The following is a 16,814-nucleotide window of genomic DNA, read 5'->3' on the forward strand; positions in this document are numbered from 1 at the left end:
CTGGAGCAGCCTAGAAAATGAGGAATATGTCACCGCTTTTTGCTACCTAGTTTGGAGCAGCACAATGTTGGGGCCGAGACCCTGATTCCAGGGATGTGTCACTTACTGGGATGCTTAGTCTACTTTTGATAAAATCACTGTTTTATCAGTAGGAGATTATCACTAGAGGACTAGTAAACCTGCTGCCATGTAGTCCTCCATATTCATGAGCTCTGTATACCACTGATTGGCTGCTTTCTGTGTACACTGTGCAACTGTGCATAGGCAGATAGCAGTCTATCAGTGTGGGCAGGGTTATACAGAGCTCAGCGTTCAGAGAACTGGTAGATCTGCAACAGATAAATCAGGGATTGTATCAAAATGATATCAAGCAGACTATTAAACTACACATCACTGGAATTAGGGGATTTGCCCCTATATTGAGCGGCTCTCATACAGGATAGCAAAAACCTGGAAAAAGATCCAATTTAAGGATTTAATCCTGCAATCCTGCCTGGCATCTCACTGTTCCACCCTTCCTCCGCTCCCTCCCCATCGCATAGTTGTTCACTGCTTGGTGCTTACTGTTTATAAAGATGCTTTCCCAAGAACTCTTCGTTTTCTTCGTAGCAGTGTAGTTTTTAGAAAATTATCATTAGTTTTTATAAAAGATTATAATTAGAAGACTACTTGGTTTGCTGCCAGATAGTCCAGCCACACACCCACCACTGATTGGCAGCTTCCTGCCTATGCACAGTATATACAGTAAGCAGCCAATCAGTGGTGTGGACAGATTATACAGAAGTCAGCATTCAGAGGACTGCCGTATCTGCGGCAGAGGAAAACATTGATTCTATCAAAACTGTAGCAAACAGCTCAGTAAGTGACACATCACTGGAATCAGGATCTCGGCCCCTTCATCACTGTCCCCCCCTCCCCAATTTTGACAACAAAAACCTAGTGATCCCCTTTAAATCTATGATTATATTAATTGGCAATACTATTTGGGCAGGTAAAGGTTTATGGCTGTATAATCTATAATAACTAACAGGGGCACCATTGTCCCTGACGCCCAGAGTTTGCCCAATCCCAGACTTGATACATGATGAGGGGGATATCAATATGGTACAAGACTCTGACCTGCCCTAATAGAACACAGCAGACAAGTCTGTATATCAGAAGTAGGATTACTCCAATACTTCCCGTCTTTTCTGCATATAAAGCACCACAGATGTTGCTGCAAATGTAATCTTCTGTAAATGAACGGCAATAACCACAAATCAAGAAGAGCTGCCTCACTGGGTAAATTATTACCACTTACAAAATAAATGTAAGGCAAGAATATTGTCTGCGGAGCCATGAAATCCTCACAATCCAAACCAGCAAACACACACACATATATACACAACACACACAGCACACATACAACACGACACACACACACACAATATACACACAACACACATACAACACAACACACATACATACACAAAACACACACCACACACATGCAACACAAAGCACAAAACACACACACACAACACATACAACACAACACACATATGCATGCATACAACACAAAACACACAACACATAAATACAAAACACACACATATATACACAAACAACACACATAACACAATACACACATATACACAAACCACAGACAACAAACACAAAACACACACACAACACACAGCGCAAACAACACACAAACAACACACACAGCACACATACACAACACACACCACACATACAACACGACACACACACACAATATACACACAACACACATACATACACAAAACACACACCACACACATGCAACACAAAGCACAAAACACACACACACAACACATACAACACAACACACATATGCATGCATACAACACAAAACACACAACACATAAACACAAAACACACACATATATATACACAAACAACACACATAACACAACACACACACAACACACACATATACACAAACCACAGACAACAATCACAAAACACACACACAATACACAGTGCACACAACACACAAAAAACACACACAGCACACAAACACACATACATCACACAACACAACACACACACATACAACACACACATAACACACAAACACACACACACATACATACACAAAAGATGCACAAAACACATACACACATGCATACACACAACACACAAATACATACACAACAATACACAAAACATACACACTAAACATAAAATACACCCATCAAACACAAAACATGCAACACACACACACATACAACAAACACATACATACACACAAACACACAACACACACACTTATTTAGCAATTACCCAGTAATGTAATGCATCCCAAAAAGTAATTCCAAAAATGGCAAAAAACAAAACAACTAATATATTTTCTTACTACAACTTGTATATGAAGATAATGTACAATAGTGTCGTGTTTTCTGATGGAGACAGCGGACTGTTTGTGGTTTACAGGGGTTTTCCAGGCACGATAATGATGGCCGATCTCTAGCACATTCTTTTAGTTTATGATCCCCGGGATTTCGATCTGCATAACTTCACTTGTTCAGAGAAGCCGGGGAACACAGCGTTAGAGCAAACACTATGGCTCTTTCGATATTTTTGCACTCTACCAGCACAGGTGCTGCACATCAGCCCCATTTATTGACTACTTTTAGGCTGTGTCCCTTGTAGCCAAATTGTCATACAAGACTCCACTCAGGGGCAGATACATCATTCGTGCAACCTGTGCCACCACACAGGGGCCCAAGAGTTAAAAGGGCCCATTTGCTCCTTCAAAGCAGGTGGAATTGTGCATAATGTTGAGCTATTGGGCAGTAAAGGGCCCCTATACTGCTCTGGCACAGGGGCCCTCTACTGACCTGTGTCTGCCAGTGACTCCACTGTTCATCCCAAGGATAGAATGGCTTGGCACTGACAACACAGGGTTTTTTCAGTGGATAAATCTCAATAATGTAAAGTCCAGACTGTGTTATTGAAGGGGAAGTCCAAGACTATGATACTGATCACCTGTCCATGTGATAGGTCCTCAACATCAGATTGGTGGGGGTCTGACCACATGACTAGCTGCTAGCAGGGCACGCTGGGACCCCCGAGCTCTGTACACAGTGTAGTGGCCATTCCCTGATACTGCAGCTTAGCTCCCATTTACTTCAATAGGACTTTAACTGCAGTACTTGGTAATAGCAACTCTACAGGAGGGTAGGATGTCAGACCCCCATTGATCTGACATTGATGATCTATCCTAAGGTTCGGTACATAAAAGCTCGGCAGTCAATAGAAAGACGTAAAACAAATAAAATATTTATTCATGCCATCCAATATATCCAGAAAATTACTCAAGAATATATTAATGTTCCGACCCTGAATCCAGACTTTCATCACAATGTAGCACTGTGGTGGGCGCAACCAACATATTACGGCACCATGCAGCCAGCGATGTTGGTCGCACCCACCACAGCGTTACACACACGATTCTTCTCATTGTTACGGATCGGAGCTCTACTTGGACAACTAACTGATGATACGGAGTGACGTATACCATCACCTACTATTCCAAGGTTAGGTGATCAACATTATAATTCTGGAGAAACCCTTTCATCAGATTATCCTAAAAATACCGTATATACTCATGCATAAGCTGAGTTTTTCAGCACATTTTGTTGTGCTGAAAATGCCCCCCCTCAGCTAATACACGAGTCAATTGTCCAGAAAGCCAGCTTCGGAGCATCGGAGCAGCGGGTCACAGGAGGCAGAAGCCGGTGGCTGTAACTGTGCCCGCTGCTAAAGAGAAATGAATATTAATTTCTCTTATAGCAGCGCACAGTGACAGCCACCGGCTTCCAGAAGACATCCTACTCACCCACCAGCATGCCCTCGCAGCATCTCGGTGGTCCCAGCATCTTCACAGCATCTCCATGGTTCCGCTTCCAGCATTTCCGGCACGATCATGTGGCGCCGCTCATTAAGGTAATGAATATGCATGCATCTCCACTTCCATTACCTTAATGAGCGGCGCCACGTGATCGCACCGGAAAGGCTGCTGGAAGCCGAAACCATGGAGATGCTGCGAAGATGCCAGAGGGAAACACTGGTGGGTGAGTAGGATAGGGGATAAGAAGCCATGCATACCAGGACGGGATGGGGGAGCCATGCATAGCAGGACAGAGACCAGGGAGCCATGCATAGCAGAACAAGGACTGGGGAGCCATGCATAGCAGGACAGAGACCAGGGAGCCATGCATAGCAGAACAAGGACTGGGGAGCCATGCATAGCAGGACACGGACCGGGGAGCCATGCATAGCAGAACAAGGACTGGGGAGCCATGCATAGCAGGACACGGACCGGGGAGCCATGCATAGCAGAACAAGGACTGGGGAGCCATGCATAGCAGGACATGGACCAGGGAGCCATGCATAGCTGGATAAGGACCCCCGGGGAGCCATGCATAGTAGGACCAGGACTGGGGAGCCATGCATAGCAGAACAAGGACTGGGGAGCCATGCATAGCAGAACAAGGACTGGGGAGCCATGCATAGCAGAACAAGGACTGGGGAGCCATGCATAGCAGGACATGGACCAGGGAGCCATGCATAGTTGGACAAGGACCCCCGGGGAGCCATGCATACAATGACAGGGACTGGGGAGCCATGCATACAAGGACAGGAAAGAGGGAGCTATGCATACCAGGACAGCTACTGGGGGGAGCCACGCACACCAGGACAGGACAGAGGGAGCCATGCATACCTGGACAGCTATGGGGGGAGCCATGCACACCATGACAGCTACTGGGGGGAGCCACGCATACCAGGACAGGACCGGGGGAGCCACGCATACCAGGACAGGGATGAGGGGACAATGCATGCTCGAGTCAATAAGCTTACCCAGTTTTCCGTTGCAAAATTAGGTGCCTTGGCTTATACTCGGGACGGTTTTTACTCGAGTATATATGGTAAATGTACAATAGTTTGTAAAAAAAAAACAAACGCTAAAAAGGGAAAACCCATCTTTTTTGGCTCCCTACTAAAAATCTACAGGGACCACCTATCATCACCTGTAAACTCCCAGTTTCCCAGGAGTACCCAAGGAGAGAAATGAATAGATAAGCTCTGGCCTCAGGAGGATGAGATGTTCTCTATCAGTCTTTTTCAGTTCGTTTGCTAAGCCAGGTCCCTTCACCTGATTTGGAAACAAAGAAGAAAGTTTGGCTTGATACAGGAAAAATATAATGTTTGCACCGTGGTAGGCAGTAGATAGAAAAATATAAAACTTTACTACGCCTGAGGAAGAGACCTGAGTAGTCTGGAAAGCTTTCTATTTGTTACCAATACCATCTTTTCAGTTATTTATTACAATCAGCCACAAATTGTAATATTTATCTAATAAACTGAGTCAGCCACCCCTTTCCTCACATCACCGGTCACGTGGGGACGAAGAGAGGGGGGTGAAGCTCTTCGCCTGTGTCGTAAAGGAAGGGAAATTTTGGTGACCACATCACATAGACTGAAATTCGGCGATCTATGCAGTTTACAATTGTTATTTTATAGTTTTACATCTAACAAACAATAAATGTCTTATTCCTGCAGCAGACAACCCTTGACATTACAGACATATTGTAAAATATCTGAGATACGCGTCCTCGTTACGAGACAGCAACGCTTTTACCGTCTTGGTAAATCTTTCACCAATAGAACCGCCCAAGTTTTACAAAACAATTAGAGGTTAAAGAACTCAAAGGGAATAAAATATTTCATATTTATTCTATTCTGTTCAGATGACATGTAGGCAGACAGGAATGAGTGAATATCACCTTCTTAGTCCAATTGTAAATGTTTTAAACTACTTATACCCAACAAGCCAGTACTATTAGCCTATATACAGTATGTCAGCTATGTGAGACATCTCAGCCATGAAGAAGAGAGCTGCAGAAAGTACAATGACCACATCCAAAAAATGCAACCACAGGGGCAAAGGATCTTTTATAATAAACTCTATTGTCTTCTTCCAAAACCATACCTCCGACCCCCTAGCAATGGCAGAGCGTGGGCATGTTGTGGTAGCAGGAGAGTGAGGGCATGCTGTGGGAGCAGGAGATGCAATTCTCTAGAGCACTGACACTCTATGCGATTGTGATCTCAAGGCTCGCACTCCAGGGTTGTGTACTTCATAGTCATGACGCAGGGCTGTGGAGTCGGAGAGTGGGAGTCGGTGTCCATTTTGGTGGAGTCGGTATAAAATGGACCAAGTCCTAAAATATATAACAAATTGGGTACAGTAATACAATGGAGGATGTGATGTACATTTTTTCATAATAATTTGATAAAGTTATGAATTGTCCGAAAAATGTCCGATAAATGTGTTTTGTTCCTGATCTAAGAATCTCAGCTTTTAGCACTTTATGTACATGCTCAGTAGTGAGGCAGTGCTGCGCTTTATGTACATGTTCAGTAGTAAGCCAGTGCTGTACTTTATGTACATGCTCAGTAGTAAGCCAGTGCTGTACTTTATGTACATGCTCAGTAGTGAGACAGTGCTTCACTTTATGTACATGCTCAGTAGTGAGCCAGTGCTGTACTTTATGTACATGCTCAGTAGTGAGCCAGTGCTGCGCTTTATGTACATACTCAGTAGTGAGTCAGTGCTGCACTTTATGTACATGCTCAATAGTGAGCCAGTGCTGCGCTTTATGTACATGCTCAGTAGTGAGTCAGTGCTGCACTTTATGTGCATGCTCAGTAGTGAGCCAGTGCTGCACTTTATGTACATGCTCAGTAGTAAGCCAGTGCTGCACTTTATGTACATGCTCAGTAGTGAGCCAGTGCTGCACTTTATGTACATGCTCAGTAGTAAGCCAGTGCTGCACTTTATGTACATTCTCAGTAGTGAGCCAGTGCTGCACTTTATGTACATTCTCAGTAGTGAGCCGGTGCTGCGCTTTATGTACATGCTCAGTAGTGTGCCAGTGCTGTGCTTTATGTACATGCTCAGTAGTGAGCCAGTGCTACACTTTATGTACATTCTCAGTAGTGAGCCAGTGCTGCGCTTTATGTACATGCTCAGTAGTGTGCCAGTGCTGCACTTTATGTACATGCTCAGTAGTGAGCCAGTGGTGCGCTTTATGTACATGCTCAGTAGTGAGCCAGTGATGTGGTTTATGTACATGCTCAGTAGTGAGCCAGTGCTGCACTTTATGTACATGCTCAGTAGTGAGCCAGTGCTGCGCTTTACGTACATGCTCAGTAGTGAGTCAGTGCTGCACTTTATGTACATGCTCAGTAGTGAGCCAGTGCTGCACTTTATGTACATGCTCAGTAGTAAGCCAGTGCTGCACTTTATGTACATGCTCAGTAGTGAGCCAGTGCTGCACTTTATGTACATGCTCAGTAGTAAGCCAGTGCTGCACTTTATGTACATTCTCAGTAGTGAGCCAGTGCTGCACTTTATGTACATTCTCAGTAGTGAGGCAGTGCTGCACTTTATGTACATGGTCAGTAGTGAGCCAGTGCTGTACTTTATGTACATGCTCAGTAGTGAGCCAGTGATGTGGTCTATGTACATGCTCAGTAGTGAGCCAGTGGTGCGCTTTATATACATGCTCAGTAGTGAGCCAGTGCTGCACTTTATATACATGCTCAGTAGTGACCAGTGCTGCGCTTTATGTACATGCTCAGTAGTGAGCCAGTGCTGCGCTTTATGTACATGCTCAGTAGTGAGTCAGTGCTGCGCTTTATGTACATGCTCAGTAGTGAGCCAGTGCTGCACTTTATGTACATGCTCAGTAGTGAGCCAGTGCTGCACTTTATGTACATGCTCAGTAGTGAGCCAGTGCTGCACTTTATGTACATGTTCAGTAGTGAGTCAGTGCTGCGCTTTATGTACATGCTCAGTAGTGAGCCAGTGCTGTACTTTATGTACATGCTCAGTAGTGAGGCAGTGCTGCACTTTATGTACATGCTCAGTAGTGAGTCAGTGCTGTACTTTATGTACATGCTCAGTAGTGAGCCAGTGCTGCACTTTATGTACATGCTCAGTAGTGAGCTAGTGCTGCACTTTATGTACATGCTCAGTAGTGAGCCAGTGCTGCACTTTATGTACATGCTCAGTCGTAAGCCAGTGCTGCACTTTATGTACATTCTCAGTAGTGAGCCAGTGCTGCACTTTATGTACATTCTCAGTAGTGAGGCAGTGCTGCACTTTATGTACATGGTCAGTAGTGAGCCAGTGCTGTACTTTATGTACATGCTCAGTAGTGAGCCAGTGATGTGGTCTATGTACATGCTCAGTAGTGAGCCAGTGGTGCGCTTTATATACATGCTCAGTAGTGAGCCAGTGCTGCACTTTATATACATGCTCAGTAGTGACCAGTGCTGCGCTTTATGTACATGCTCAGTAGTGAGCCAGTGCTGCGCTTTATGTACATGCTCAGTAGTGAGTCAGTGCTGCGCTTTATGTACATGCTCAGTAGTGAGCCAGTGATGTGGTCTATGTACATGCTCAGTAGTGAGCCAGTGGTGCGCTTTATATACATGCTCAGTAGTGAGCCAGTGCTGCACTTTATATACATGCTCAGTAGTGACCAGTGCTGCGCTTTATGTACATGCTCAGTAGTGAGCCAGTGCTGCGCTTTATGTACATGCTCAGTAGTGAGTCAGTGCTGCGCTTTATGTACATGCTCAGTAGTGAGCCAGTGCTGCGCTTTATGTACATGCTCAGTAGTGAGCCAGTGCTGCACTTTATGTACATGCTCAGTAGTGAGCCAGTGCTACACTTTATGTACATGTTCAGTAGTGAGTCAGTGCTGCGCTTTATGTACATGCTCAGTAGTGAGCCAGTGCTGTACTTTATGTACATGCTCAGTAGTGAGGCAGTGCTGCACTTTATGTACATGCTCAGTAGTGAGTCAGTGCTGTACTTTATGTACATGCTCAGTAGTGAGCCAGTGCTGCACTTTATGTACATGCTCAGTAGTGAGCTAGTGCTGCACTTTATGTACATGCTCAGTAGTGAGCCAGTGCTGCACTTTATGTACATGCTCAGTCGTAAGCCAGTGCTGCACTTTATGTACATTCTCAGTAGTGAGCCAGTGCTGCACTTTATGTACATTCTCAGTAGTGAGGCAGTGCTGCACTTTATGTACATGGTCAGTAGTGAGCCAGTGCTGTACTTTATGTACATGCTCAGTAGTGAGCCAGTGATGTGGTCTATGTACATGCTCAGTAGTGAGCCAGTGGTGCGCTTTATATACATGCTCAGTAGTGAGCCAGTGCTGCACTTTATATACATGCTCAGTAGTGACCAGTGCTGCGCTTTATGTACATGCTCAGTAGTGAGCCAGTGCTGCGCTTTATGTACATGCTCAGTAGTGAGTCAGTGCTGCGCTTTATGTACATGCTCAGTAGTGAGCCAGTGCTGCACTTTATGTACATGCTCAGTAGTGAGCCAGTGCTGCACTTTATGTACATGTTCAGTAGTGAGTCAGTGCTGCGCTTTATGTACATGCTCAGTAGTGAGCCAGTGCTGCGCTTTATGTACATGCTCAGTAGTGAGCCAGTGCTGCACTTTATGTACATGCTCAGTAGTGAGCCAGTGCTGTACTTTATGTACATGTTCAGTAGTGAGTCAGTGGTGCGCTTTATGTACATGCTCAGTAGTGAGCCAGTGCTGCACTTTATGTACATGCTCAGTAGTGAGGCAGTGCTGCACTTTATGTACATGCTCAGTAGTGAGTCATTGCTGTACTTTATGTACATGCTCAGTAGTGAGCCAGTGCTGCACTTTATGTACATGCTCAGTAGTGAGCTAGTGCTGCACTTTATGTACATGCTCAGTAGTGAGCCCGTGCTGTGCTTTATGTGCATTCTCAGTATTGAGGCAGGGCTGCACTTTATGTACATGCTCAGTAGTGAGCCAGTGCTGCACTTTATGTACATGCTCAGTAGTGAGCCCGTGCTGCGCTTTATGTGCATGCTCAGTATTGAGGCAGGGCTGCACTTTATGTACATGCTCAGTAGTGAGCCAGTGCTGCACTTTATGTACATGCTCAGTAGTGAGCCAGTGCTGCACTTTATGTACATGTTCAGTAGTGAGTCAGTGCTGCGCTTTATGTACATGCTCAGTAGTGAGCCAGTGCTGCACTTTATGTACATGCTCAGTAGTGAGGCAGTGCTGCACTTTATGTACATGCTCAGTAGTGAGTCAGTGCTGTACTTTATGTACATGCTCAGTAGTGAGCCAGTGCTGCGCTTTATGTACATGCTCAGTAGTGAGCCAGTGCTGCACTTTATGTACATGCTCAGTAGTGAGCCAGTGCTGTACTTTATGTACATGTTCAGTAGTGAGTCAGTGCTGCGCTTTATGTACATGCTCAGTAGTGAGCCAGTGCTGCACTTTATGTACATGCTCAGTAGTGAGGCAGTGCTGCACTTTATGTACATGCTCAGTAGTGAGTCATTGCTGTACTTTATGTACATGCTCAGTAGTGAGCCAGTGCTGCACTTTATGTACATGCTCAGTAGTGAGCTAGTGCTGCACTTTATGTACATGCTCAGTAGTGAGCCCGTGCTGCGCTTTATGTGCATTCTCAGTATTGAGGCAGGGCTGCACTTTATGTACATGCTCAGTAGTGAGCCAGTGCTGCACTTTATGTACATGCTCAGTAGTGAGCCCGTGCTGCGCTTTATGTGCATGCTCAGTATTGAGGCAGGGCTGCACTTTATGTACATGCTCAGTAGTGAGCCAGTGCTGCACTTTATGTACATGCTCAGTAGTGAGCCAGTGCTGCACTTTATGTACATGTTCAGTAGTGAGTCAGTGCTGCGCTTTATGTACATGCTCAGTAGTGAGCCAGTGCTGCACTTTATGTACATGCTCAGTAGTGAGGCAGTGCTGCACTTTATGTACATGCTCAGTAGTGAGTCAGTGCTGTACTTTATGTACATGCTCAGTAGTGAGCCAGTGCTGCACTTTATGTACATGCTCAGTAGTGAACTAGTGCTGCACTTTATGTACATGCTCAGTAGTGAGCCCGTGCTGCGCTTTATGTGCATGCTCAGTATTGAGGCAGGGCTGCACTTTATGTACATGCTCAGTAGTGAGCCAGTGCTGCACTTTATGTACATGCTCAGTAGTGAGCCCGTGCTGCGCTTTATGTGCATGCTCAGTATTGATGCAGGGCTGCACTTTATGTACATGCTCAGTAGTGAGCCAGTGCTGCACTTTATGTACATGCTCAGTAGTGAGCCAATGCTGCATTTTATGTACATGCTCAGTAATGAGGCAGGGCTGTGGAGTCGAAAGTCAGGGAATTGAGGAGTCGGAAGTTTGACTTACCGACTCCACAGCCCTGGTCATGTGCCCATGCTACTTTGCCCAAAATTTGTAAGTTTACTGTTCTCTCTTACTCTTCGCATTGCTTCACAGGTTATACACTGCCGAATACATGAAAACGTCACTGATATGGACACAGATGGCCGCAATAATAATCCTACATAGCTCCCAACCCTCATACACAGTATTCACAGATTTCTACTGCTGAACAGACATTTCAAGCTATAAGTGCTGATTATAGAGCATGGATTTCAGGAAAACCCAATTCAGATAAATGAAAATATTATTCGACTGTCTAAAAAGATCTTCTGCATCTGAACAAATCATTCCAATGCCATTACACTGTATCACAACGATATTGCAGTAGGCACTGAAGACGTTGATGTGCCATCCGTAAGTCACTAGTGAAACTGTAGGCCAGGGATTTGCTAAATTACCATTCAATTTTTCAGCAACAAAAAGGACAAATCAGAAGCTTAGATATTATTGTTTACAGGTGACCACTATGGCTAGTAATTGGCAGCCACGTGTCCATGTATTGGGACGTTATTGCTGCAGCAGGAAGTAGAGACTGACGAGGGAGTGGGCAGCATAGCAATAGAGACAGTTGGGCTCTGTACGTTGCACCTCCGTGGGCCTCCTCCACACCTGGAACCTTAGCAGCTGTTATGGCTGCAACACTTATATCACAACCTAGCTCCCAACTACTCAGGTTGAGTGCATATAGGAAAATAATGGGTTCAAAAATCCCACCAAGGACAACATCTGCAAGGCGTTTGTATGTTCTCCCTGTGCTTGCGTGGGTTTCCTTCGGATTCTCTGGTTTCCTCCCATGCTCTAAACACATACTGACAGGGAATTCAGAGATGATAATGTCTGTAAAGCGCTGCAGAATAAGATGCTGCTATATAAGTAACCCATATTAAAAAAAAATATATTCACACACAATACATTACTTTTCAATCCTCCACTCAAACCCGAGTAATTGGCAGCTATGCTGCGATATAGAAAGCATATAACTGTAGCAGCCATAACAGTTGCTAAGGTTGCAGGTGTGGAGGCCCACTCAGGTCCAAAAACAATGCAGTATATAGCAAGTTGGTATCTTTCTGCTATCTAGGACTATTTTATTGTTAGAACTATTATTTATTTTTAAAGCACCATTATGATACTGGTCCTCTGATCTATGGTTTTACCCTTATATTCCCCATCATTAGCGGTGGTGTGCACCTCCTTTTGTGATGGGCCCTTTGAGTTCTAATTATGATTATGATTTGAGTTCTAGTTCTACAAATATCTCAAGGGCTGTCACATTGTAGAAGGATCATCTTTATTCTCATCTGCACAAGGAAAGACTAGAAGCAATGGGATGAAACTGAATGGGAGGAGACACAGATTATATATTAGAAAAAAAACTTTTTGACAGTTAGAGTGATCAATGAGTGGAACAGGCTGCCACGAGAGGTGGTGAGTTCTCCTTCAATGGAGGTCTTCAAACAGAGGCTGGACAGACATCTGTCTGGGATGATTTAGTGACTACTGCTTTGAGCAGGGAGTTGGACCAGATGGCCCAGGAGGTCCCTTCCAACTCTACCATTCTATGATTCTGTGATCCTAATAAATATTATCCTGGACCTTAAAAGCTCTAATCCAAAAAGAAAGACATTAGATAGACTGTCTACCCCCAAAGTAAGAAGCAGCATTGAGAATATAGCAAGAATGCCCTAATTGTAGCTGTAGTGAAATATGTACAGTATATGTATGGATGTATGACCAGCAGTAAATTAACATCTGTCCTTAGACTGCAGCTCTCCACACAGGTACCCTGAGAAGGCAGTCTCCTGTCTCCAAACTCACCAGGGGGCTATACTGAGAACCACAAAGTGGAAACATTTCACACCTTCCAGCTCTTTTGAAGTGAGATGCCAATTGAAGAATGACACTATCTATCTATGAGAAAGGTTACACAAAGAGTTTCAGAGAAAAATAATGTATTCAGTGGCAGAGTCGCCATGGTCCAGTCACAAATCAGCAATTAGAATATTAACATGAGAGGCTGGTCTAGCAATCTGATCTCTAAAGTAAGTCTATAAATTAGGCCTACACACAAAGAAAGTTGTTCACAGTGAGGGGCAGCCTAGCTGTTGTGCTCCATTTCATATTGCCCCCTGCCTCGGGGACAGAATACCAGACTGCATAGTTCGATATTTCTGTAAGTGTTCTCCCTTTTATTTTATGTTGTTTTTCCATATTTGTATGTCACTTTTTTCCCATTTTTATATCCTTTTTATTGTAAGCATTTTACCTTTTATATTAAAGCTTAAAACTTTAATAAGTTGAACCTTGTATGCTGTAAAGAATCCATAGCCTTAGAGTGTGTGCTCCTGGTGATTGGCAGACAGTAGTAGTAATATTTCCAGGACTCATCGCCCGTGTGTTCGGTGAGTGGTGGCAGTGTGTATGAGTGGGGTGCGTGGTCTGTGTCGGGGTGTATGCTCCCACTGCAGCATAGAACAGAGGTTGAATGCTGGACTGAATGAGGCAAGATATATTAACCCTTGCAGGTGCAACCCCAAGTCATGTGCTGAGAAGCGGGTGCATGACAAATTGGTGGCAGCGGTGGGATATACGAATATATCCTCCCTGGTAATTCATGACAGTAGCTTATACCTTTCTGCATTCTATAGATCCCATCTAAAGGTTACATAATGACTTTTGCAACCATATGTCTGCTGTAGGCTGGACGCACAGCTCACTTTGGGCACTTTTTTTAGCTACATTACCAATAGTAGTGGATGTAGAGCGGAGCCAGATCCACCACTGATTTCTATGACCTGTCATGCAGAAATTGCATTTGTGCAATGACTCAATGTAGTAGGGTTGCAACTTGTGGGCTTTGCTTTAACATAAACATGGCAGATATTGGTTAATGCAATAACATATGGATATTGCTATTAATATTATTACTAATGGGGATGATATCAGGCAGATTACATAGGCTCTATACCCTACAGTCACTATGATCTGCAGCAGAAAGTCACAGAATGGATACAATGTTTCATTCTACAATATTTACAATAAAATGTAACAGCACTGTCATCATCCTTGCTCCTCCACATCCATTCGTCCCTGCTCCTCCATATCCTCCCGCCTCCTCCACATCCTCCCGGCTCCTCCACATCCACCTGGTTCCTCCACATCCATTCCTCCCTGCTGCTCCACATCCTCCCTTCGCCTCCACATCCTCCCTGCTCCTCCACATCCTCCCAGCTCCTCCACATACATTCCTCCCTGCTCCTCCACATCCTCCCTTCGCCTCCACGTCCTCCCTGCTCCTCCACATCCACCTGGTTCCTCCACATCCTCCCTGCTCCTCCACATCCTCCCTGCTCCTCCACATCCTCCCTGCTCCTCCACATCATCCCTGCTCCTCCACATCATCCCTGCTCCTCCACATCATCCCTGCTCCTCCACATCCTACCTGCTCCTCCACATCCTTCCGATTCCTTCACATCATCCCGGTTCCTCCACATCCTCCCTGCTCCTCCACATCCTCCCTGCTCCTCCACATTATCCCGGTTCCTCCACATCCTCCCTGCTCCTCCACATCCTCCCTGCTCCTCCACATCCTCCCTTCGCCTCCACATCCTCCCTGCTCCTCCACATCCTCCCTGCTCCTCCACATCCTCCCTGCTCCTCCACATCCTCCCTGCTCCTCCACATCATCCCGGTTCCTCCACATCCTCCTTGCTTCTCCACATCCTCCTTGCTCCTCCACATCATCCCGGTTCCTCCACATCATCCCGGTTCCTCCACATCCTCCCTGCTCCTCCACATCCTCCCTGCTCCTCCACATCATCCCGGTTCCTCCACATCCTCCCTGCTCCTCCACATCATCCCGGTTCCTCCACATCATCCCGGTTCCTCCACATCCTCCCTGCTCCTCCACATCATCCCGGTTCCTCCACATCCTCCCTGCTTCTCCACATCATCCCGGTTCCTCCACATCCTCCCTGCTCCTCCACATCCTCCCTGCTCCTCCACATCATCCCGGTTCCTCCACATCCTCCCTGCTCCTCCACATCCTCCCCTGCTCTCAGCCTTCATCTCCTGCTTCTGCTGTACATTTCACTGGTTATAACACTTATCATGTCTGTTGCCAGCAACCTGAGAAGAGGTGGTGCCATGGAAACACTGGCAAATGCATAACATGAGGCTTTGTCATTAAGGAAATGAAATAAAAACAATACCTTTTGGAGCCTCCTAGGAAGGTAAAGGTGAAAGTATTGTCCGAGTATCTGAAATCTGAGGGAATAGAATAAAAAAAATGAGCCTTGAAGTCTTGTATTCCCAGCTGCCTGCAGACCCCCTACATGCAGGAAACCCCATTTCAACAAGTGCACTGGTGCTATGGCAACAGATTTCAGCTGTCAATGAATGGATGCAACCAAATAGCAATGGATGTATGGAATGGAAAAGCAAAAAAAAAAAAAGCACTAAAGCCATCTGAATGCAGGATGGTCAATTTTGTAAGCACCATCTCCTTTATCAGCATGGTCATAGGGCTGAACTGAATTGCAATGTGTGCAGCTCCATTTGCACAAAGCATCGGTGGATGTTGATGGGAGGTTGCAGGGGGGACACTATGGGTCGCCATGCAATAACTCACCCGAAAACAGGCAGTCCTTCTCCGCCTTGCACTTTTGAATGACAATGTCAATATCCTTCTGAATCCTCTCTTGCCTTGAACACATCCCCATGAAATAAATCCCTGGGAAAGCAGCTTTATTTTCCCCCAGTTCAGTGTGTAATGATAGAAGAATGATAAGAAATAGAGCAGCCTTTGTGTGTCAGGTGTCAGCCCCAGCTTCTTCTCCAGGATGTTGCTGTTGCTGGAGGAGGAGGAGGAGGAGGAAGAGGAGGCTGCTGCTGCTGCTGCTTCTGCTGCTGCTGTTTTATTGCAATTTCCCCTCCTGACAATGGTCTGAGTTGCTGAAATCCTCCCCCGCTTGTCAGTGCAATAAACAGAGGGAGTGAATAATCACAATAATCAGCTGCTCACAGTGAGAGGGAGAGAGGAGAGGCTGACAGAGAGGAGGGGGAGAGGCTGCAGTGAGCGGCTGTGCAGCTGCAGACACTGAGCTCCCCACTGTACACACAGGCACTGCTGCCTCCCACTGAGGCACACCCACACTGCGAGCTGACTCACCCCACCACAGCCTCCTGCTGAGAGCAGCCCTGGGTCTCAGCAGCTGTATATACAGTAGATTGTAGCCTAATGCAATATTGGAAATGGAGGGATTGTATCTGGATGGATGGATGGTGCCTGTGCCTGGGCAGCAGGATGGAGGCTAGTAGCAAATTCTGGCAGGTGACATCCTAATACCTTGCTTGGTCCATGGCTTGTGCTGCATCCCAACTCCTATCCTGGTGGTGCCAGCTGGAAACTATTCTGGTGATCCAGACTTGATCTTATACCTGAATA

General features: G+C 45.6%; 1 protein-coding gene across 1 annotated transcript in view; it reads right to left on the reverse strand.

The window, feature by feature from the left end:
* PARP8 (poly(ADP-ribose) polymerase family member 8) overlaps positions 1–16,554 on the reverse strand; it is a 333,484-nt gene extending 316,930 nt beyond the window's left edge. Inside the window, exons 1-2 of the mRNA XM_073583404.1 lie at positions 15,999–16,554; positions 15,580–15,634 (exon numbers count right to left, since the gene is read on the reverse strand). Coding sequence (XP_073439505.1) covers positions 15,580–15,634; positions 15,999–16,089 — 146 coding nt within the window. The 5' untranslated portion in view covers positions 16,090–16,554. The remainder of the gene's footprint in view (positions 1–15,579; positions 15,635–15,998) is intronic.
* Positions 16,555–16,814: the final 260 nt, after the last annotated feature.

Source organism: Dendrobates tinctorius, unplaced genomic scaffold, assembly GCF_039654945.1.
Source record: "Dendrobates tinctorius isolate UK_male_01 unplaced genomic scaffold, ASM3965494v1 ptg000078l, whole genome shotgun sequence".
NCBI classification, from domain to species: Eukaryota; Metazoa; Chordata; class Amphibia; order Anura; family Dendrobatidae; genus Dendrobates; species Dendrobates tinctorius.